At 35.2% G+C, this 25,804-nt stretch overlaps 1 protein-coding gene across 4 annotated transcripts in view; it reads left to right on the forward strand.

Moving 5' to 3' along the window:
• Positions 1-25,804, forward strand: part of Pclo (piccolo presynaptic cytomatrix protein) — a 359,315-nt gene that overhangs the window by 256,909 nt on the left and 76,602 nt on the right. For 3 of the 4 annotated variants that reach the window (XM_031380023.1, XM_031380024.1, XM_031380025.1), the window contains exons 13-17: positions 843-1,057; positions 7,593-7,643; positions 12,051-12,175; positions 15,226-15,252; positions 25,306-25,399. In XM_031380023.1, the coding sequence (XP_031235883.1) occupies positions 843-1,057; positions 7,593-7,643; positions 12,051-12,175; positions 15,226-15,252; positions 25,306-25,399 (512 nt within the window). The remainder of the gene's footprint in view (positions 1-842; positions 1,058-7,592; positions 7,644-12,050; positions 12,176-15,225; positions 15,253-25,305; positions 25,400-25,804) is intronic. The other variant, XM_031380026.1, reaches the window with a different exon arrangement.

Consider the following 25,804-nt stretch of genomic DNA (forward strand, 5'->3'; position numbering starts at 1 on the left):
TGAAGAGGCACATGCCTAAGTAACCTGTTTGACCTACATGCAGACATAATTATAGATTTGTATACATGTATATGATTTTGACACCAAAACTTTTTTAATTACATTATTAGCTTTCTGATGAAGCATGTTGCATCTTTAACTGTTAGACTAGGCAAGAAATACATATTAAAAACATACTATATAAGTTTATGTTTTAAATTGTCTAAATATGAAATCATCTTGTGAAGGCAATCCTTGAGTCATTTCTTTTAAATAATATACTTTTTAGTTACTAATTTTTTTCAGCATAACTTGGCCTTTTGATCTTCTTATTACAATGATTCTGAGAAGTCTGAGTTACAGAAATAGACTAGGTCCAACAGAGATCACACATACATACATACATGCATACATACATACATACATACATACACACATACATACATACACACATATATACATGCATATATACATACATAAATGTCATATACTCTGAAATTTTCTTTATAAAGAACAAAATATAGAAAATTTAGAAGAGAGAAAATATGTCCATACAGCATGTTCTTAGAAATAAAATAGGGTGTTTTGTCATCCCCACAGTTCACTCAATAAAACATTCAAAATAATTTTCTGAAGACTTAATAGAACTTCAAATTGCTCCTGTAATTCATCATTATAATACTCCTAGCTCGACCTTCTAGATTTCTCCAGTAATAGATACATAAAACAGCAATTGAGTACATTTAGCTTTGGAAGCTTAATTTAGTCTCTAAGTAATGATTGTGTCATCAGCTAGAACTCGGTGCCATGGTGTGTCCAACATTCAGATCCAAGACATAATAAAGCCTTTCTTTTTATTCTAGTGGATAAGGCAAAGTCTCCAGGCGTGGATCCCAAGCAGTTGGCGGCAGAGCTGCAGAAAGTCTCACTCCAGCAATCCCCACTGGTCATGTCGTCGGTCGTGGAGAAAGGGTCTCATGCTCACTCAGGTCCCACATCAGCAGGATCCAGTTCTGTTCCCAGCCCCGGGCAGCCAGGGTCGCCTTCAGTAAGCAAAAAGAAGCACAGCAGCACAAAGGTGAGCAGGACCCCATGTGACCACAGAGACCGATTCTGGTGTTTTAATCTCGACAGAAGTGGATGGGAAACGGAAAGAGATTGTGACGCTTTTCTTGTGATGGGTCACGCCCTAATGATCTACTGAAACAAATATTCCTCTCTTCTGATCCCTTAACTGACCCAAATAGAGTGTCTCAGCTTTTAAGATATTTCAGGTTTTAGAATACGAACTTTGAACGATGTGCTACTTCCTATTTTTGATGTGTGGTAGGAGGCCATTGTTCCACAAATCTAAATTTCCTTCTATATAGAACATTAGCTTTATAACCTTTGGAAACCAAAAGATAAATAGATTTTCTCAGTACAAAGTACAAAGAAGGGATCCTGAGCTCAATTCCCATCAACCACATGGTGGCTCACAACCATCTGTAATGGGATACGATGCTCTCTTCTAGTGTGTCTGTATACTAATATAATTTTTCTAAAAGTACAAAGAAACAAATAATTTAGGACAAAAAGAAATCGAGGATAGCAATGAGATTTGGGTGCCATTCTGGATCTGATTCCAGTTCCAATGTGTGGCTTGTTCTTCACATGAGTGGCTTTACTGGAAACAAACATTTCTAGTGCTGGTTCTTCAAAGTTGCTGAAGAACTAAAAGTGGCCAGTGCAGCAGTGCTTCGTCCTTGCAAAGCAGATGCCAGGACCATGAGTGACTGTTCTGACACCTCACTCTCCTATTTAGGAGGCAGTCTTGATACCTGGATGTCCACTGGCCTTCTCTCCTAGGGCACACCTCTAATCATTCTAAAATGACCTAGAAAGAACTTGGGTTTCCATCCTTAGAAGTGGTAGTAGACCCAATGTTGCCATATCTGCCCTGATACCCTTGTAGTCAATATTGCATGTATGAGCATTTCAGCTCTGTCTTGCACTCCACCAACACTTGTCCATGACCGTTGCAGTTCAGAAATCACCCTCCACCAGGATATAAAGATGGGAAAGTTTCCTCCTTCGCACTCCAAGGAGACAAGCAGTTCTAAACTGTGCTCCCGGTTCAGCAGCTGTGGCACAGCACCCTAGGAAATGTGTTAGAAGCGTTTTTTTTTTGTTTTTTTTTTTTTCACAGCCTGGACTATTTCAAAAATCTGTGTGGATGGAGTTCAGGAACCAAGGTTTTATAACTTCTCTAGCTACATATGGTCCTCCTTAAAGTTTGAAGATGACAGATGAAAAGATTCTAGGCCGCCGTGAGTGGGTTTAAGGAGAGTGAGGACACCTAGGCTAGTGGTATCAGAAGAGGTGGTGCTTAAGAACCGATTTAGAAAGAAAGGGACCTCCATTCCAAGGAGAAACCGGCAATTGGAAAAGAGTTTCAGAATCGGAAAACTGCCAGTCTCCCATCCGTCGTCCCTCCTTGCTTCCTTCTTCTCTCCCTCCTTCCGCCCTGACAGCTTATTCCCTGCCTCCAACCTGCCATTCTGTCTGCTTATCTCCTTTCTTCCTTCCAAAGGTGCCTCTTAGGTATCTTAAGACAATTTGTGTATGGACTCCAGTTACCAGGTTCTAATTGTATTCTCCTTTTTAGCTACACACACCACTTAAGAATTATTTTTATTCCCCCTGAGAACATATTATAGTTCATTGACTTGCACAGAACAGTAAGAAAAATATTTATGAATTAAAATGTCAGGGATCACCTGTGAACCTCTGTTCTTATTATGGATGAAAATTTATAAATTTGCCTTTCTATGTTTTACATTTTGTTAATTGTATTATATTATTATATATTAGCTTTGGGTACCACACTTTAGAAAATGAAAACTCTAGAATGGGACAGCATTAGGAAAGTGATATCAATAGTTGTTACTGCATGCAGCTCTTCTTTCCTTTGCCAATGATTTGTTCAGCTCAAATACATAGTTCTAGTGTTCCATTGTCCAAAGAGTAACTATTAATCACATGTAGCTGGTCTCAGATGACATCTCTGTGTAGGTAAATTGTAGGCCAAACTCCAGTGACTCCATGTGAAGAAAAGGCTAGACTATCTCAACACAATTTTTATTTTGCTAGCATGGAGAAGTGACAATATTTAGAATAAATATAAATATTCATATACTATTTTCTGCTTATTTTTACTGGGATTATCAGAAAAATTCAATTACCTCTGTGACTCACAAATATTCTACATTGGATACTTGTAGCACAGAAATGATTTAACTCTTGGCAGTGACACTAACTCAATCATAAAATCCAATTATTTTGGAATATATGTACTAATTAGAGAGAGAGAATGCATGTGTATAATTTAAAATGTAAAGATTTACCTTAAAGAGAAGACCTGCTACCTATCATTCATCTTTTCTTCTTTTTTTATAAGCAGGTACCATTTGCTAAATAATATATTTGTAAATAGATAATGATATGTTGAGTTACTTATTTTACCTGTCTCCTATATAATATAAGTTAGACAGTTTTCTGAAGTTCTGTATTCTAATGCCAGGCAGCAGCAAAGCCAAACATGCCATGTGTTCTTAAGCTAATATGCAGAATTAAGGATTTATTTTTTTCTAAATTGAATATTAAATTTCTTAAAAAATACTCATATTCATATATTGCATAAAATACACTAATAACATATAAAATTACAATTAAACCAGGCGGTGGTGGTGCACGCCTTTCATCCCAGCATTTGGGAGGCAGAGGCAGGTGGATTTCTGAGTTCCAGGACAGCCAGAGCTATACAGAGAAACCCTGTCTCGAAAAACAAAAAAACAAACAAACAAACAAAAATTACAATTAAATTGCATGAAGTATTTTAAATCTAAATTATTTATAATTAATAAAAGAATATATTCAGATGTTTAGAACACATCTATGCAATATTTTTATTTGATGCTTTTTATCAAAATATCTGCATTATTTGTATTTTGTCATTTGTTTCAGAGAGAGACTCTACGTGTGAGTAAATAATATTATACTTGTTTTTCTGGGCTTGGAATAACGTTTTTAATTCATACATGTTGCCAGGATTTTATGCTTTTTTTAAGAACAGTATTGTATCATCAGGTGTATATCACATTTTCTTTATCTTTTCCCGTTCATCAGTTGACGAGCTGATGAGTTACTTTACTGTTGTTAATATTGCTGAAATATATGTAGGCATGAAAAGGCCTCTTCAAATGTCAGATTACAGTTCCTTTAGACGTTTGACCAGGAATGCATTGCTGGAACCTACTCAGTTCTTTAGGGTCAGTTTTTAAAATGGCTGTGCTACTTTTCAGTTCCACCCACAGTGCTCAAGAGCTCTTTTGTGACCTCAAGTCTTTCTAGGACTTTCCATCCCAGTCTTTGTAATAACAATAATCCTTCTTTCAGTGTTTGTAGGTTCATCTCAATGGGTGGTCTGGGGGGTTGGGGAATTTATTTATTTATTTATTTATTTATTTATTTATTTATTTACATAGACCTGACCAATTGATATCTCTTTCTTTTTTATAACTATCTATTTAGAAGTATGGCCTATTTTTTATAGTTATTTCATCACTGGTGTTAAGTTTTAGAGTTCCTTATATTCTGGAGAAATTAGTTGTAGATAAGTTTTGCTGATGTCCTCTGTTCTGAGGAGTGTGTCGATATGTGTTTTGTGTTTTCTTAGCTGTGGAAAAGCTTGTAAGTTCGATTTAATTCCATTTGCCAATTTTAGCTTTCTCTGTCCATTAACTTTGTGTCACAGACAAAAGTCTGTCCCCAGGCCAATGTTGAGCATTGCTCCTACCCTTAAATGACTCCATGTGAATAACTGCTGGTTTACTAACAATATTTTGAATGGTTGTTTTTGAATAACATACACAAATATGACTCGTATTTATTATAGTGAATTTAAAAATCATATGAATGATACATAGAATTATTTATTTTCTATAGTTTAAAACCATTTTAATAGTCACTCTGTAAAAGATATATTTTATTAGATTCTTAGCTAAAAACTTTTACAAAATGTATACGTGAAACACAACAGAATTTCACTATCTTTGATTTAACACTAAAAGCCACAATCAACTATATAGATTATTTTGTTATTATATTGCTTTAACTAATTCAGTGTGCAGTTTTATCTTGAAATATCCAAGTAGTGGAATTCTAACCCATTATCCTTTGTTTTTAATCTTTAAAATCTTGATAATTTTCTCTAAGTGATGATATAATAATTTAACTGAAGTACTTACTTATCTTATGTGTTCTTATGAAATAGGAATTTGCTGTCAGAATATTCTCAAACCTTCAGTAAAATCCTGTAGAAAGAAGTCTCAGACACTTGAAATTGGGTTAAATATTTGAAGATAATGTATTTGGACCTATTCTGATGGGAGGTGATAAAAGAAAAGCAGATAAAGTTACAAAATAGAATAAAATATTTAATATATGATAGAATAAAACTGTGGGGAAAGAGATGATAAAAGTAAAAGCAAACAGAAATGTTTTTCATGGCAATCAAAGTCCAAAGAAATAGGAAGACAGTCCTATTTATGATAATTAGGGCTAAACATTTTAATAACTATATGTACCCTAAATCCTAATAGGTATATTTTAATCCTTCATGTAAAATTAAAAATATTGTTTTTATATTTTTCTTATTAGCTCCAGGCACATGTATGGGACATACACACCTGATGAGCAATCCACAAGTCCTCAAAATTGCACAGTAGCACCTCAATACCTGGTCCATAGTACCAACTCACTGGCTTTCTTGAAGTACATGTTTTAGTACAGCAGTTAACAAAACTAGCATCAAAAGTCATCACCCCATCAAAGAAGTATGGGTGAAATTTGAAATGTAATTCCTGTAACGTTGTAACCTGATAATTTTCACAATAGCCACTATGTAAATGCCATTTATACCCCATAATTTAAAATTTCTCACTGTCTTCATAGTAGAACTCCAGGAAAATATAAAAGGAACATAAATTTATTTTCTTCTCAAATCTGTTTTATTTTTAAATGAGTCATGGATAATTGATGAAAAAGTTTGGTTGGTTTTTGTTGTTGCTGTTTTCAATATATAACTCTTCTAAATATTTGCATGGAACTTTTTTTTTTACCATTTGGTTTTCTTGCTTTATTAATTTAGAATGGAGTGCATATTAAATAAATATGATTGTTTAGTGGCAGGCAGTTAATCCTTTGAAGCCCCAGCATAGTTTCGATGTTAATAGTTAGCATACATTGTAAGTGATATAGATAAAAGATATACATTCGAACACCTGTAACCTTGATTTCACCAGAGGTTGAGTTAATTTTATTCTTTGGTAGCTTTTAAAACAAGATTTGAAATAGAGTTACTTTTTTACTGTGTTCATTCTACAATAAAACTATATTTTAAAAGTAACTAAATGATGAAGATATGGCTTAGTGGTTGAGAGTATTGACTGCTCTGTCAGAGGTCCTGAGTTCAATTCCCAACAACCACATGGTGGCTCACAACCATCTGTAATGGGATTCAATGTCCTTTTCTGGTATGTCTGAAGACATCAACAGTGTAGTCATATAAATAAAATGAATAAATCTAAAAACGTAACTAAACAAGTATACAAAGATACTATAATGGATAATGCAGTTTTCCATTTAATTACTAAAACAAAGTCAGTTTTTTATACTTATAAATAGGAATGATGTGTAAGGTGGCTGCCACTCCACTTAGGTGCCATATCTTATTATATGCTAATAGTCTATGATAGACTTGGGGCCAGAGACATTATTTCTACATATATATGGAAATGCAACACATTCATAAGAAATCATTAATTAAGGAACATGAATTAGATTACAAAATCACTTTCTTTAATTTTATTAGTTATTAATATATTTTGAGACAGAGCTTTACTGCATAGAACTAGATGGCCAGGTACTGAGTATCCAGATCAGGCTGGCTGTGAATTCACAGTGGTCCACTCACTTCTGCCTCGTAAGTGCGGAGATTCAGGGTATGTGACACCATGCCTGGTTGCTAGATCACTTTCTTACACACTTTGAAAGATTTATATGCCTAAAATGTTATGAGGAAAATGAAAACTTACTTGAAAGGATAAATATTAATTAAAGGCAGTCTGCTCATAGAAAACTGTTGCTTGGATGTTTCACTATGCAGGGAGCTGGAAGGAGAGAGGCACAGACCACGACTTTCATCCCAGCTTCTGTATTTCTAGGCAGTCTTATGTAAACACTGTTTCATTGCTCTGTTGCTTTTAAAATCTCTAAATACTTAAGCAAAATGCTTTAAACTAAAGGTATTCATTTGTTTAAGTAATTGAAAATACTGCTGACATAAAATCATGGCTTCAAAACAGGTTTTTCAAAATGAAAAATAGATTTATGCTTTCTAAAATTAAACAATAGGAGAATTGTAAGCAGGTACTTTAGTTCTGAAGCAACAAAAAGAATAAAATGTATTTTGCAGGCAATGTGCTATAATACAAGTGAATTTCAAAGGACAGTTAAAAGGAGACCACCTATGAGTACTTTATTAATGTAACATGTGGTCTTCAATATTTCAGCCTACTGATGCGACCAAGGCTGCCTCTCACCCAATTACAGGAGAGATTCAGGTATGCAAAACTTTGCATGTTTTGGTTTTAGCATTACTCTATTTAAGTTTCTAACAACCTGTCTGGTTCTTTCATTTTCTACAATGTGTACAAAACCACATAGGAAACACAATGTGATAGTATGGTATATAGATGTGTGTGTGCATGGAAACCAGTAATAGCTTTGAAATTCCAGACTAAAGACTATTTAGTCAGGACATACTGAGCCTCAATGAGAGTGTACTTGAGTGTGCTTCACGCACAGCTTCTCCTTCCAAACACCTGAAAGCCATTTCTTCAAGATATATTAATCAAGTGATATCTTTTGTTAAGTCAATGATTTCTAACTAACTGATAAACAACCATCCTAGGGACGTTTATTATTATACTGTAGGTCCTAAAAACTTTGTTTTTATAAGATAGATTGAGAGAATTTTGCTGGAAAATAGAATAAAAAGTACAGAAAATTTCAGCTTTAGTTCCATGTATACTTCTACACTTGAGTATTGCAGTATCATAATTTACATCTTAGCATGAGTCATGGTAAATAGTTTTAAAATTTGGTTTTGGACAATATCAAAATGTCATTTAAGGTAGATGAGAACTACCACAACATAGAATTAACACAGGACAAATTAATTGACAGGGGACCACAAGGTTCCAGTAAGGAAAATCGGTTATGTCTCCAACATAATGCAAACTCTCACAAAGGACTCACAGGATAGTAGAGATACAGGGGACAGTGTATGACTGCAGCAGTAGCACCCAGAAAGTTGTCAGACTTAGAATCAAACAATGACAGAATCAGCTTTGAGAGGCTGTGCTTTCAGAAAGAATGTTGGATGCAAGCAGGTGGGAATTATCCCTCACATAGTACAACAGAGAATCACATGCTATAGATGCAGACTGATGAAGGGGTTGGGGGTGTAATAAGAAGCCATGTGTCAATTGCGGACAGAGAATATTGCAATGGAAAAGTTACAAAGATTAGAAATCCAGCAAAGTGACTCTGCACATGTAAGACCCCCGACCCTCGGTCAGTGGTACTTACTTCGAGACACCTGAGACACCCAAGTGAGACAAAAGCAAGAGGTTTATTTTCTGGAACGTAGGGGTCAACCTTCAATTATTCCCTCAAGGGGAGTGACTAAAAGGCGACCCTAATGGCTATTACAAGCAGTTTTTTTTTTATATATATATACTTTTTAGGGGCACAGTTTACATCAGCAAGGTTATAGTTCAAACTTATTGGCTAAGCATATTGACCTTTAAATCTAGTGGCTAGCAAGCATGACATGCATTTGAACTCTACCTGAGGGTCAGGTGACTATCAGTCTGTACATTCTGAGAATGTTTTTACTCAAGAATGTTCCTATGGGTGGAGAATGGAACTTGGCCTGGCCTTGACCAGAGGCGGAAGCTGAAACTTGGCATAGCCTTGACCCAAGGCAGGTGGGTGTAAGACTAGTGAAAGCCCCTAGGGTCCTTCACATACAGAGACAAAAGCTAACGTGAAGCAGTAAAATGCAGAGGGGTGTTTTCCAGGGCACCGCTCCTGGAAGGAACTGTGAGACTGGACCCCACTTACTGTGCATTCCTGAGCTTGCTGTTCTTCTGCTGGTTGCCAGTGTTGAGTTTTCACCAGACCTGTCTTTTCTTCATTCCACAGGCAACACAGGAAATACTTGAACTTTTGATTCTTAATAGTTTTCTCCTACCATGGTTGTAACTTCTTGACTTTAGACTGATGTAGACTGTTTCTGTTTGGTTTGGTGCTCTGTTGTTTACTCTCCTTTGCCTTAGCCTTCAGCAGTAAAACTTAATTATGAAGTTGAAACTTACCATGACACAATACCTATGAGCAGTAAACAGTGGTTCCCAACCTTCGGAATGCTGTGACCTTTAATTCAGTTCCTCATGTTGAAGTGACCCACAACAATAAAATTATTTTTATGACTACCTCACAGATGTAATTTTGCTACTGTTATGAATTGTTGGAGAGAGAGGTTTGCCAAATGGAAAGCAACTGCACAAACTGAGAAACACCGAGTTCAAATATTGTATTTTTTTTTTTTTTTTTTGAGACAGGGTTTCTCTCTGTAGCCCTGTCTGTCCTGGAACTAACTCTGTAGACCAGACTGGCCTCAAACTCAGAAATCCACCTACCTCTGCCTCCCAAGTGCTGGGATTAAAGGTGTGCTCCACCACTGCCCAGCTCAAATATTCTTAAAGCTGGTGTTTCACTTATTTTCCTGTGCTGTATAGCAAAGCCTTATGGCAATGGTGCCCATAAAGATGCAGGCCCTGGAACCCCTGTGTGAGGATGCTACCTCTGGTCTGACCCCTGAGCTCTTTGAAGGTCTCTAGGAATTAATGGGGAAGTTTTGAGTCTCTTGAGGTAGCAAGAATATTTCCATGTTAATGAGAAAGAGCTTAGTGCAGTGTCACTTGGAAATGAACTCCTGAGAAAGCTAACTAACTTTATGTTCCTGTATCATAACATAGCACACATTTTCAAAATTCTTGCCTTTGCTTTTCCCTTAGGACACATTACTTGCTTATTTACACATTTTTCATGACTGTCCGAGATAACTATACTTTTCTCTGTTGACCTGTGCAACTAAAGATTCATTTCTGCTGGAAAATATATCCAGATCAAAACAGTGCCAAAATGAGGAAGTTTTTAATTATGAAGTTTTAAGCAAAGGTTTGACTTATTTTGGTTACCCCACTTTGAGTGTAAACAAATGTATCTGTTTTTTGTATGATTTATTTATTTATTCTTTAATCTTTTTTTACAGTCCAGACTTTATCCCCCTCCTGGCCCAACCATCTGACTGTTCCATATCCCACACTTCCTCTCTCCCCAGCCCCTGTCTCCAAGAGGATGTCCCCATACCCCCAACCCCACCAGACCTCCCTACTCCCTGGGCTCAAAGTCTCTCAAGAGTTAGGTGCATCTTCTCTGACTGAATCCAGTCCTCTGCTATATATTTGTTGGGGGCCTCATATCAGCTGGTATATGTTGCCTGGTTGGTGGCTCAGTCTCTGAGTGATCCCGGGGGGATCCAGGTTAGTTGAGACTGCTGGTCTTCTTCAAGGATCACCTTCCTCCTCAGCTTCTTCCAGCTATTCCCTAATTCAACCACAGGGGTCAGCAGCTTCTGTCCATTGGTTGAGTGTGAATATTTGCATCTGACTCAGCTTCTTGTTGGACCTTTCAGAGGGCAGTCATGATGAGCCCCTGCTTATAAGCACACTATATCATCAGTAATAGTGTCAGGCCTTGGGGCCTCCTCCTGAGCTGGATCCCAATTTGGGCCTGTCCCTGGACCTCTTTTTCCTCAGGTTCTTCTTCATTTTTACCCTCCAGTTCTTTCAGACAGGAACAATACTGGGTCAGAGTTTTTGACTGTGAGATGACAACCCCATCCTTCCACTTGATGCCCCGTCTTTCTACTGGAGTTAGACTCTACAAGTTCCCTCTTCCCACTGTAGGGCATTTCCTCTAAAAATACTAACTTTTAAAAATAATTAATAAATACCTTAGATATAGGAATTATTTTTTAAAGTTAGTATTTTTATCCCTCTTTGAAATATAAATCTTTCAATTTGGATTTCTTAGAAAAATTTAAAGGTAATTAAGATTTAATCTGAAGAACATTGAAAGAACACTTCAGTTATGAAATACTAAGCTCAATTATTTTGAATTGTGACAGTTTCTCAAATGTTTATCTGAATTATAAATCATGTTCCTTGATGCCAGTGCGATCAGCCAATAAGTACTGTAGAGATATTCTTCTTCCTTCTTTAGCTTCTAAAGTCAAAAGAGGAAGTTAGTATTATTCTAGTCTCTTTATAAGAAGTGGCATGGAAAGAGAAGCTGCAAGCTCAATCTTGGACAAAATAGGAAAATAAGAAATCTATACTTTTTTTAAATCATTTTTAAATCTTACATCTAACATCTTAATATGGATAGTATCCTCTCCATATAACTTTTCTTTTCACCAGTCATTTTTGATGAAATATAAATGCTGTTTTATAATACTTTTATAGTTTATTTATTTTATTTCAAAATCCTTATAATTGTGATAATGGATATCAGTGAGGTATATTCTTTTCCTATAAACAAATTTTCAATATTAAAATATAATAAATATTTAGTGTATAATTTTTCCTCTAAGTGGATTATAGCTATGCCAAGACTTTTCACTATGCAGAGTTCAGTAAACATAAACAACATATTTACGACAAATCCAGATATGCATTAAGGCCAGTTAAATTGTGCACTAACAGCTTAGTTTCAAATAAAAGTAAGATGAAGAAGGTCATTTCCTATAAAATGTTAAAAGAACTGGTAAAGTATTAACTTTGATACTATTTCATTTGTTTTTATTTTTTCATGGAATTGTTTTCTACTCCTTAAAGCTTCAAATTAACTATGATCTTGGGAATCTTATAATACATATTCTTCAAGCAAGAAACCTAGTCCCCAGAGACAACAATGGCTACTCTGACCCATTTGTTAAGGTGTACTTACTTCCAGGACGAGGGTAAGTACAAGTCATTGTCTTCTAAGAATTTCATCTCACATTCTAAATAGTCCTGATAGGATCTTCCATTCTTTAATTTACTAGCCTAACCTGGATTGTCCTTCTTACACTGTCCTTAGGCTACTTTTGCCATCATATTCATCTCTAATTAGTAGATAAGGTTGAATTAAAATTTTAAATTAAGTTATCAATGGTGAGAGCAATGGTCATAATAAAGCCAGTCTCCATGAGACCAAGCAGCATTTTTATTGTTGAGTAACATTCTTGTCTCATGTAGTCAGAATGTAACTCTAAAATCACTTAATAAATTGTGGTAGACTTCAAGAACTAACATGTTGTAAATGCTAATTTTAATGTAAATGTATGTAATAAATTAATATGGCAGCTTTATTTTAAATCTTAGCTAGTTCCCAAATAATGACACCAACAGACCAAGGTTTGTATCAAGCGTCACCTCTACACCACAGCAGTCATTGATTTACCTTCATCCCCTAAACTACTCTGGCTACCTCCCAGTCAAATCATTTAGAGCTTTCCATGCTTCAGCCTAGCTCTCAGGAACTCCTACTTTTGACTCACAGCCCACCCACTCCCACCTTCACCCACCCTCCCCAACCCACCCCCACCAGAACCCTCTCCTTCCCTTTGTTGGCCAAAGTTCCAGCTTATTCTCTCTTCTGCCCAACCACTGGGTGATCAGCTTTTGTTGACAAAGCAGAGAATAGATGATAATTGTTTACATAGACCTGAGAAGGGAGATTCTTGACATAAGCATTACAATGCTCTGTCTGGATTGAAACAAGATAGTAAGGCAGAGAAATTAACATTTGAATAACACAAGGATAGCCTTTACTAGGTGCACAAAAACATTATGCCTATAGCTTGTCTCCCTAAATTCACTAGAAAATCAACTTTCTTTACTGTTTATTTTTACAAAATATATGTGTTATTATTCTATATTTTGATGGTCACTAAATGGCTTTTTATGATACCCGATTTATATACACATTTCCAAATCAATCTGTCAAAAATAGTGACAAATAATAACATTTGAAGCAATGATTTTGCTATATAAATTAAAGGTGTTTTGTGGATATGAAGAAAGTGCAGTGGGTCTGACTTTAGGGCAGAGTCTGTGTTCCAAACTCGAGTCTTTCATTCCCTAGCACCAAATAAAAATACTAAATGAATGATATGTGTTGTTTAAAAATATATAATAACTAATCACATAATTAATGCTAATACCAGTGTTCTGATGTATCTATGAATACTTGAAAAAGGTTTTAAAACAGAGATTTGACCTCGACAAATCATACTTTATCTAAGCTATTTATATTGCCCAAGCTAATGTAGTGTGACCATGAGGTGTAAACAAACAGAGATGTGTTGAGAAACTTTCTCAGCTAATAGGAGCACTGGTTTAATTTTTCTTTAATTTTGGGGTAACACTTCAGTCCTGATTTTGGCTTGGAAACTGTTAAGTAGAAAGAGTAGTTCAGTAACTGACCATCCTTTATCTTCAAAAGTTTTCACTTAGAAGCCAATTAGAGTTCATGTTTCCTCTTACATGCTTCCTACATCCATATTATTTTGAAAGAAATCCTAGCAATTAATACTTTTTGCAAATATTTCAGTATATACCTTTACATGGTAATTCAAATAAAATTTATAAATAATTTCCATAATAAAACCTTTCATATGATTTTTAGTTGGTTGAGAACATAATTGGTGTTTATAGAGCACAGTACCAATCCACAACAAATGTTTCTTAGTACACATCAAACATTCCTCAAAAATACATTATGTGCTGTAAAGTGTCAACAGATTTGAAAGCAAATAAACAATATGGAAATATTTTCTGAGTATGAGGTCGGCCTGAAGAGGAGCCATATTAGATTATGCACTGCTGTGAATCTGTTCTTTATTCACTCAGTCACCTGGGCAGGTTCCAATTTCTTTGATATTCCATTTAACAGAGAGCAAAATCATAATTTTTAGTTTGTCAATAAAAACAAATCAGATAATCCAGGGGCAGTATACGACAAATAGTGTACAGGCTCTGATTTCATACCCCTGCTGCAAGAGTTTCTTTTTACAAAGTTAGAACTGTTGTTATGGTTGATCTAATTTTAGTTTCTTAAGCATTTTTAAACCATCAATAATTCTACATTAAAATCAATAAAATAGTCACATGGTCCAGGAAAGAGAATCTTTTATGGTTATTTTAATTAATAATGAGTTTATGATACATTTGTGTGTGTTATAATCATAAAGAACTTTGCAGATATAATTGAAGGTATAAATCTTACAATGAAAAAAGTTCTGTATTTGTATATATAATCTTGCCACATCTTTTATGGGTAGTATGACAAAATTTAAAAACAAATAATAAAAAAATTCTTATTTTGATTTTTTCATGACAATTTTGGTTTTTTTTTTAATTAAGAAGTTATGGAAATTTTCTCTTAAAGATCTTTTCTGTGTTTTTAAATGGATTAATTTATTTTCCATCTTCCATAACAGTAGCCTCAGTGTCATCTTTTATAGTACACAAGAATACTTATATCTATGCATTGAGTGGTTGAGTTGGAAAATTGCAAAGTTGAATAAGCAGAACAGATAGACAAGTAACCTGAATATTTAAGCCTGTTCTATAATACTTAACAGCAAATGATTTAAAATATATTGTGAAATGGACAATGAATGTACACCTAATACTACTACTGTTATATTATCTTCTTTTAACTATCCCTCATAAGGCAAGATTCAGCTCTTTGGTAGCTAACATGTTGTACTCCTAGCCTGCCATTAATTAATCACTAAATATTGAATAACTATGCAAAAAACATTTATTAGACATCTAAGTATTATTCACTGTAGTTTTGAAGTTTGAAGATTATCATCTGCCTCAAGTCAGTTGCATTCTATATTGCTTCTGTGATTGCTATTTTCATATTTCCTGTCTATTTCTATTCTTAACTTTTTTCTTCCTGTCTTTCTCTCTTTCCTATTGTATACTTACTTTACTCTGGCTTCTGGAATCAATGCAGTCAAGTCATGGTTGTCCAAAATGCAAGGTACAGTCAGTTTTCCTTCTGTGTCAACTATTCTGTCATGCCTAGAGTTGCACTCTCTGTGTTTTTAAGTACATGGACCAATACCTCAACTTGGGATATAACTCCTATTTTTCTCCAAAAAAATGTCTGTTGAGTTAGGCCTGCAGCAAATAGTTCTGACCAATGTACAGTTGGATGCAGAAAAAAAGAAAATATTAAAAATAGAAAAGAAAGATAAGGACATTTTACCCTAAAATTGAATTTAACTTCAGTTCTCACTTGTATTCTGTGTGCTGAATCTCATTTACCTGCTTATGTGATAATCACAGCTTAAGTTATCCTCATTTCTTATAACAAATGAGGAAATAACAAAGGTGTGTTTCTCATTTTAAATGTAATGTCAGATCTATTCTTTCCATACTTGCCATTGCAATGTTTCCATGATTTTATGTCTTCTGCTCCACAAAATGACTGGAAGGTAAATATCAGCTTATTACAAGGTACGAGTAATCACAGACACTCTTCTTTGATTCTAGAAGTAGGGAACTTCTCTGATTCATTATAGCTTGCATCACTATCTTACCAACCAAGACTACCTCTCCAGACATAACCCAGAATATCCTATTGCACATCACCCACTGCCCTATAAAATAAGTGAGTTATTTAATTGGAGAGACTCATGTGTATGTTTAGAATTTTCAAAGCCTACTTTAATTAGGGTTCTTAAATGTTTAAACTTCCCTTCTAGCCCACAGACCAAAGGTAGGGAAGAAAGTTGGTTAACAGGACAAGGGAGGTGTAGATCTGTTTAGAAGTACTTCTTTGGGATGATTCCAAACATGAATCAGTAGCAGCAGTCCAGTCTAATTGGCAAACACCAAACACGAATCAGTAACAGAGGTTCAATCCAGAAGAAACCATGAGGCTCCACTGAATTGGCACAATTCCATGGAAGCTGAAAGAAGTAGCCAGAGTACCATGGGAAGTTCTTTGGCATGTTTCTCTCTATGAAGTTACAACAAGTGAAGATTAACAAAGACCAGTAGTGTGCTGTAAGGCAAACCAATGCAAGAGCATCATTCACTGTCACTTGGGTTCTACTTATCCTCTTTCCAAACATCAGTCATCCTCTCATGTGTGCCTCACCCAAACATCCTCTCATGTGTCTTCTTCAGCCAAACATCCCCACATAAGACAGCTTCCAGAAAAACATCACATAACACAACTGAGTCTCCTAAGAAACTAGACTAGAGCATAGTCTATTTTGATTACCATTTGGAAGGTTAAAAACCCAAGTTATCATCCATATATAATTTCATGGCATCTTTGAAAACTGTCAGTGTGAGAGGAATTTGAAATGACCATGGAAGCCACTAAATGGATACCTTAAGAACCTGGGTTTGAATTTCAGCATTGTCACTTAGAAACCATGAGGGAACTGTGTTCCTTCCATAATTAATAATAATAATAACAATAATTACCTCCTTCATGGGCATGTGCATGCACGTGCTTGTGTGATATGCTCAGTGATAAATCAAAAGTGGGAATCATAGTATCTGACCCATAATAATCAGTAAGTTGCAGTTATTATTACATCTGATAATAGTAGACAAGATAGTTAAACAAGAAACAGAAAGTATATGTAAATACTCAGTTATACAAAATAGTTTTAGAGTAATATCAAGAAAGGCAAATAAACTTTCTTCAATAAAAAAATAGTGTATTAAGAATAATATAATGAGAGATGTAGAGATTATTCAGCAGGTAAAAGACAGGCTGCTCTTTCCAAGGAAATTCAGTTGCCAGCACCCTGATGGTGGCTCACAGCTTTCTCTAACACCAGTCCCAGGGTCTAACATCCTCTTCTATTATGTGTATACATTAAGCATACAGGTGGTGCATAGGCATTTGTATGCCATATATTTATATATGTAAAATTTAAGATAATAAAAATGAATAAAACTATGAAAGTCCTACTGTACTAATAAATGTACACTGGTCCAGGTTTATCTTCTCTTTTCATTTAGTTGTCTACAGTTTCATCTAAATATACCCATGTGCTATGAAAAGATTGAGGTCAGGTGAGATAGAGATGAGAGAAAGCCAAGGAAAGATGGCAAATGCCCTATGTCCTTGATGATACAATTATGATATGCTGTGGTAACTACAAAACAGAAATTCACATACTGAAAAGCCCCCACTTTTTTTTCATCATCCTGTTGGAAAAACTGCAGTTTTCTCATTAATGAGATTTTGCTATGATTATAACAAGTCTTAATTATTACTATAACTACAAGTTATAATAATATAACTAGCTAAACTTTCTTTAAGCAATATAACCAACTAGACTTTCTTTAAACACCTTTGTTAGCATACAAGTGTTGTCATTTGGAACAAATGTTAGAATATGATGTCCAAACCTGACTATATTTTGAAAGATTTAAAATGTACCAAAGACTCACAGTTGTGAGTCTTTCTCCTGTTGTGGGGTTTTTCCTGCTTTTTAAATTTATTCTTTTCACATATAGTACATTCACACCAGTTTTTCCTCCCTCCACCCCTCCCAGCTCTGACCCCTATCTCATGTTGTAAGACAAAATTGCCATGTTCACTTTATAAGCTGATTTTGTATTTTTATATATTTATAAATCTTTGATTATTTAACATGACCTAATTGTCATAATTTGATATCATTAATGCACTCTTTCCCCTAACAAGGAAGGCAGATTTAATTTATGCTTGTACTCAAGAACCCCAGTTTAGCTGTCCATGTTTTGGAATGCAGATATTTGAGCATAGCTTTTTAAATTGTGATAATTTATCAACTGTATAAAGTTTCAACACAGTATTGTAGTATCATGAACAAAATAATCAGAAAGTAGTCGATGTAAACAAGTGTTTAAAAGGAAAGGCTTTATATGGCAAGCTTTGCAGTTCAGGAAATATAAAACAATGAAATTACGGAGGAGGGTCCCACGTTCAAGGTCAGCCTGGGGTATGTTATAGCATGCTGCGTACAGACTAATTAATTAATTGAAGGAAGAAAAAAAATTAGATGGATCTGCTGGAGGATTGCTTTGATTCATAAAATGAGGTGATCAAAGCTGTGGAAAGGTCACAAGACCTGCAGGGGATCATCAAAAGCCCAGCATGGGTAGCTCACGCATTCTCACCCTAGCTGAGAAACTGTAGCTAGTAATGGCTGCTGAGCAACAGAGAGTCAGCTTTTCCTCTGAGGTACGAGCCTCGTGAGGCTACTCATCTTCCAAGAGATGGCCCTACATGCATACACATAAAGGCAATATTGAATGAACTCTTGAGTTAAAGAAAAAAAACATAAATTTGGGAGAGAAGAGTAAAGAGGAGAGGAATTGGAGAGGAGGGAATGTGATTTAATCAGAACATTTTATATATGGACAAGATATATGTATATATATATGTATATATACATATATGTATATATGCATATATAATGTATATATGTATATATATGTATATTTGAAATTCTTAAATAATAAAAATGGTATTAGCCAGGCACTGGTGGTACATGCTTTTAGTCCTAGCACCCGGGAGCAGAGGAAGAACTCTTGAGTTCAAGGCTAGCCTGATCTACAGAGAGAGTTCCAGGACAACCAGGACTATACAGAGAAACTCTGTCTCAAAAGAAAAGCTTTTTTAGTTTTGTATTTGTTTATTGGGCAATGTAGTCTTTAGTAAGGCCTCTATTGGCCTCTATTGTTGGTTTTAGCAAGCAGAGATACTACCTTAGCTGCCAAGGCTCCAACCTACTGTGTGTCTCTACCAAAATCTAACTGAACACTGGACTTGCCTTGATGAGATGACAAGTGTCTATAATTCCAGTGCTCTGGAGCTCAGGGGATAAATACTAAGAGGCAGAGCATGTTTAGGGATTTTTGTTTTGTTTTTTGTTTATTAGGTTGCTTGGTTGGTTTTGGTGTTTGTTTGTTTGTTTGTTTTTGTACCTCTATATCGAGGAAATTTTCACTAAGAAAGATAATTAGGTTCTCAGACTAGTGATGCAGAACAAGATAAATAGCCCCAGGAAAGACATCCCCAGACAGAGAAGAAAAGGGAGCCTTGAGGTATATTCCTTTCTTCTGGAGATTCAAAACATTTTATTCAAGATCATAATTCAGGGTCTGATAATGAAGGACATAAACAAAAGGTAAGGTGCTAGAGAAGAAGCAAAGAGTGAACTAAAGAGCGAAAAGGCTGGACTGAAGATGCTGAAATCTCAGATGGTCAAATAGGAAGCCTATTTAATATAAAAGCAAGAGGATATGATCCAAAGATGAATACACTAAGACAGAAGTCAGACACACAATGACAAAGATCATTCTTTTAAAAAATAAGGGAGCATGCAAATCCATCTAAAAATGAAGACAGCACACAGAACAGAAATCACCCTGAGGTAGAAGTCACACAACGTCTATATCCCATGAAAGTCTCCATCCCAGAAATGAGAAGTCTCAGTCCAGGAGTAGGGATCAAAATAGCCTCAATCCAGAATCAGAAACAAGAAGTCAAGATCTAGAAGCAAGGCTTGAATATGGTGGATTAGAATACATTCATTCAATCAGGATCCAGACACACATGCTCAGGACTTAGAAAAAGGGGCCAACAAGAGGATGGAAAGAAGAGAATTTGAAAGTCAAGAAGAGTAACTAAAGCCTAAACAGGACCCTCAGTCCACCCCCTTAAGAGGCAAAAGAGAGCAATAGACACCTAAGAAATTTGAGGTTGAGGGGGGAAAGAAATTATTAGAACAACAAGAGCATATGGCAAAAAATGTTTAAAAACAAAACAAAGACAAGGAGTAGCAGACTCTAGAGTTCTGCTCTTTTTTATTTAAATTTATTTTTATTAGATATTGTGTTTCTTTACATTTCAAATGATATCCGCTTTCCTGGTTTCCCCTCTGCAAAACAAACAAACAAACAAACAAAAAACAAACAAAAAACCTCTATTCCCTCTCCCTCCCCGCTGCTCACCATTCCACCCCCTCCTGCTTCCTGGCCCTGGCATTCCCCTACACTGGCGCATAGAACCTTCACAAGGCCAAGGGCCTCTCCTCCCATTGATGACCAACTAGACTATCCTCTGCTATATATGCAGCTGGAGCCATGAGTCCCACCATGTGCACTCTTTGGTTGGTGGTTTAGTCCCTGGGAGCTCTGAGGGTACTAGTTAGTTTATATTGTTGTTCCTCCTAAGGGGTTGCAAACCCCTTCAGCTCCTTGGGTTCTTTCTCTAGCTCATCATTGTCGACCCTGTACTCAGTTCAATGGATGGCTGTGAGCCTCTACTTCTGTATTAGTCGGGTACTGGCAGAGCCTCCCAGGAGACAGCTGTATCAGGCTCCTGTCAGCCAGCACTTGTTGGCATCCACAATAGTGTCTGGGTTTGATGACTGAATATGGGAAGGATTCCCAGGTGGGGCAGACTCTGGATTGTCCTTCCTTCAATCTCTGCTCCATAGTTAGTCTCTACAACTCCTTCCATGGGTATTTTGTTCCCCCTTCTAAAAAGGGACAAAGTATCCACATTTTGGTCTTCCTTCTTCTTGATTTTCTTGTAGTTTGTGGATTGTATCTTGGGTATTCAGAACTTCTGGGCTAATTTCCACTTATCAGTGGAACATACCATGTGTGTTCTTTTATGATCGGGTTACCTCACTCAGGACTATATTCTCCAGGTCCATCCATTTCCCTAAGAATTTCATAAATTCATTGTTTTTAATAGCTTAGTAGTACTCCATTGTGTAAATGAACCACATTTTTTGTATCCACTCCTCTGTTGAGGGACATCTGGGTTCTTTCCAGCTTCTGGCTCTTAGTGTTGCTGTGAAATTGTGGGAACACAAATGACTCCTCAGCTAGCTATCAAAGCTTTAAAAATGTCTATGCTTTTAAAAATGTCTGTGCTTGCTAATGCCCAGTCAGAGACATGCAGAGCTGTCTCTGTGCTTCTGCTCCTGAGCAGAAGAGGGAAAAGGCTCCATCAAGAAAGAAGGCAACAAATCTTAGACTGCTAGAGTGAGAAAATTGAAGTCTAGAAACAAAGAGCAGACTATCACTGTAAGGAGTTACAGGATTTAAGAGTGGAGATGAAGCTGGCTGTAGATCGGATGATGGAGAATGCTGCAAGACTTTGAAACAAATAAGTTTTTCCAATTTTGATGCTCAGTATGAAATAGCAAAATAACAAATCCACACACAAAGAATGTATTTGAGTTTCACATCTTCAATGCATGGAATGATTACAGTCTAAAAAGAAACAGTTTGGGACTTTAGTGACTTACACTGACTTAAAGTCTTTGCTCAACAAATAGCTAGCATTCTAAGTTACATGGCTGATATACTTTTGTTCATCGAAAAATATGATTTTGTATTATAAATATCAGACATTGATACTAGTGTTTGTGTTTGTAATTGAAGTTAAACTCACTTACACTTAATTTGACAGGACTTTAGAAGCAGAATATTTATTAATTCGTGAACTCTACATTTCAAATATAAAATATTTAAAAATAAATATAAAAGTTTCAGGTGGAAATTTCATACATAGATTTTCTTATGTCTGATGTCCTATGCACTTTTATGCTTAAGCTTGTACAGTTATTTTCATCTACTGATACATGAAAGAAGCATTATGTAGATGCTCTGTAGAAGAACATTTGGCATGTAATCCAAAACATACAAACCGGGCAATGATAATAAAAATGATTTTCCCAAACAAACAATAAAGCTGTGCAAAGGGGCTTGAGTCAGAACAGAATTGGAGAATTCAATAAGACTATGGTACTCTATTAATATAATTTTTAATTTGTGCCAACTTAGATTACTTCTGACTCTGTTAACAGATAAATGTCTTTAATATTCATCCCCATTGTTAAACAGAATTTTCATACTCCATGTCATTCAGAATATCTTTATGCAGTTCTAAACATGTTCTAGTCTCTTTTGTTGTGATAATAACTTGTATTATAAGTAAACTGATGTGTAGGAACTTTATGTTACTGAGAGAAGATAGACACTTTAGCTAATAAAGCCTATTAAGAAAACAGATAAATAAGTGATGCTTTTGGATAGGTTCTATAAGTTAATTTTATATAACATACTTAAGAGTAAAGAATAAGGAATTTTTTATACTTAAATCCTGATCCTACCACCTAATACTCATACAGCCTTACTAGCACATCTTAATTTCTCTAAGGCTCAGAGTCTAAGCTTAAATCCTTCTCACCTATTAAACTAGATAATAAATGGAGCCTATTCTCTAGGGAAGGCTTTAAGATTCAGTGGGTTAGCACAGACAAAGCAGTTAGAGCTCTGCCTAGGAAGCAGTCAGAACTCAAGGTATTTATTATTTCAATGAGACTGGGAACTGCTATTCAATATGAAGACAATATATGATCATAATATACCATTACAGTTGTCCTTCATGATAGAGATGTGTAGTTTCTGATAAAGAATTTGTATTTAAGATTTTTTTTTCTAGATGTAGAAGTGACAAGAATTACTAAATGTAGATGTGAAATTTTTAGAATTTATTTATATTTTATGGATTAAGGAAATCCAGGGATTGATAACTACTTTGGAAAATAGTAGCACTATAAATGGTCTTAGTTTAAGGCACAGCTGCAACTTAATGAAAGAAGATGTTTCATTTGATTTTATGCCTGTCTTAAAAATTATATATATATACATATACATGTATTATTAAAAATTATATATATACTATTTTAGAACTTTAATAAATAATATTACTGGTTATCATCAAATTTTGTATCTTATCTTGCTGAGGTGGTCTCATGATTTCACCACTTCGATAACTAAGTTCACATCACATAAAAATGCAAAGCTCTCTAAGTCTGCACCTGGCTTAAGTGCACCACCCTAGAGGAATGGCTATGTTTCCTCTATTGGGCAGCATCAGCATCATGTAAACTTGAAAGTGTTCACATTAATTGTTCCCATACCATCATCAAAACAAACAAACAAACATAAAAGAAAAAGGGTCATACCATGCCTAGTTTGGGGAATCAGAACCTTTCAAGTTTACTGAAAATTATACTGTAAAAATGCCTATGGGCTTACTATGTAATTATCATCTTAATATTTTGCTATACTTATTTCTCTTGTTTTTAATAATCGAAGATATGTTACAGGTATATATACTTGGAGTCCTTAAAACCACTACCTTGTCCACCTAGAATATTAACTAAATTGAATTTAATTTTTATATTTTCTAAGCTTTCCTGGGATATTGATATATATGTCTTACATACAAGTTTATTCACTAATTTATACCATTATTTAAAATGATTTTAAATTCACATAATGATAAGTTAACTTTGACCTGTTTATTTTTCTGCAAAACTTTAAACAAAAACATTTTCAAGAATTTGATTAAATTCAAATTCTTCCTGTTGCTTAATATTTCATTGGTTGAATATACAAGCATTATTTTTTCATTTATTATTTTAGCAAAGATAATATTTTGATAAATATTCTTAAATACATTTCTTTTGTACACGTGGGAGAAATTCCCTGGGATAATAGCAGAATTAAGAGAATTGAAATTCTCTGAGTGTATAAATAATTTCTTAAACTTCACTAAATATTGATGAAATTATATGCAAAATATGTGTACAATCTTATAACTTCCTGGTAATCGTTTGTTCAAATCATTATGTAAGCATTTCTTCAAAAGTGTCTATAATCTTGAATGACATTGGGCAAATCCTGTTCTTATTTTTGTACACTCAAATAAGATGTTTAGAATAAGAAGACGACAGAATCACTTCATCATGTCTGACATGTGAGGTTTGGTAAGACACAAACTCCATGGCTCAAACTTCATGACATGTTATATTACAGCTTTCAGAAATCACCATGTTTGAGATTTATCACAGAATTACATTAGATTCTCCTGGAGTGGGAGGGGTATGGCGTCTTGGCTGTCTTTAAGGAAAGGTAATTTGTAATTTAGATACATATCAGGACTTCCTAGTAAATTACTGACACCTACCAGAAATAAGAGATATGAATTTAGATGGAAAATCCAGGAAAAGGCGAAATTAAGGAAAGGCTTTGCCTGTGGCTTCACCATCTGCTAAACATAGATAGCAGTCAGCTGTTTTCCTAGTCCAGCCACTGGCCCTGTGCTAGCTGTCCATCTGCTGCAAGACTTAATGTGTACAGGCTTTCAGTATAAGTTGTTAAATGTATAGTATATTTATTTCTAATGACTCAGAGGCCATGGAAGGAATGGGGATTCATTGAAATGCCCCAAGTTGCAATGAATGGCGGCATTAATTAATTTTAATTTTGACATAAACTAGTGGCACAAAGCATTCATACCTGCTTTATAACTATTGTAAATGCCATAATTTAGAGGGAATTTAAAATGTCCTTTTGGGAAGGTTTTTGAAATCTCATGTTGTAAGAACCATTTGTTTTCCTTTTCTCTGTAGATGCAATTATTGCCTTATTGTTACTTTCTTTCTTAAAAACAAAATAAAACAGGGTCTAATGCAGCCCAAGTTGGGTCCACACCGGCTATGCATTTGAGGACTCTGAATTCGGACTTCCACCAGCAAATCGTCAGATCACACCCGTGTCCCACAAAAGCCTTCTCTTAATATCACTATGTTTTAGAGGGTAAAAGACAATTTTGCTTTGCTGACAGAATTGGATGTAAAAATATAAGAAGGTTCAAGACTATATTATTATTTAGGAAGCAAAAAGATATCAGTGTTATAGTTAATATAAGTATCTCCTGCATTCAGGAAAACATAATCGTCTACTTCAAATATTCAGTAATCTTTTTAAGAGCATAATCAGTAGTGTGAGTGAAACTCCAAAGAGCCGATGTATTTTCAAACTGTCATAGTGTATTTAATTTAAGATTGAATTTTAAACTGGAAGGTGAAATGGTCACACAGTGATGTGAGGTCAAAGGCCTGGCAAATGCTGTGTGCCCTTCACTTTGTGAAGTCAACAGTTAAGGTAAAATGTCAAAATAACTCTTTCTTCTCTTTCAATTTAGTGCTGAATACAAGAGAAGGACTAAATATGTCCAGAAAAGTCTTAATCCCGAGTGGAATCAAACAGTAATTTATAAAAGTATTTCCATGGAGCAGGTATGTAATTCTTGTTATACAAATGACAGTGTAGGCGGATGTAAGGGCAGTGATGACAGTATTATAGAAGAATCAGGGTCTAGATCAAGGATTTCCAAACACAGTACAAGTTCACTAAATACACATGAGAAGCCTATGCAGCAACAATGGATGTGTAAAGTGCAAAGCTGAGGTAATGCAGATGCTCCTATTTTGACAAAGTAGCCAAAACATGAGCAAATAATTTAGTGAAATGAGGATCATAGAACATTTTAAAACTTAAATTTTTCTTTTTTATTTAATATTTTATTTATTTACTTATTTACACTCCAGATTTTATTCCTCACATGCCCCCACCTCCACCCTCTGACTGTTCCCCATCCCATACCTCCTCCCAGCTCCTCTGTTTCCACGAGGATGTCTACC

This window comes from Mastomys coucha, unplaced genomic scaffold (genome assembly GCF_008632895.1).
Source record: "Mastomys coucha isolate ucsf_1 unplaced genomic scaffold, UCSF_Mcou_1 pScaffold19, whole genome shotgun sequence".
Classification (NCBI taxonomy): domain Eukaryota; kingdom Metazoa; phylum Chordata; class Mammalia; order Rodentia; family Muridae; genus Mastomys; species Mastomys coucha.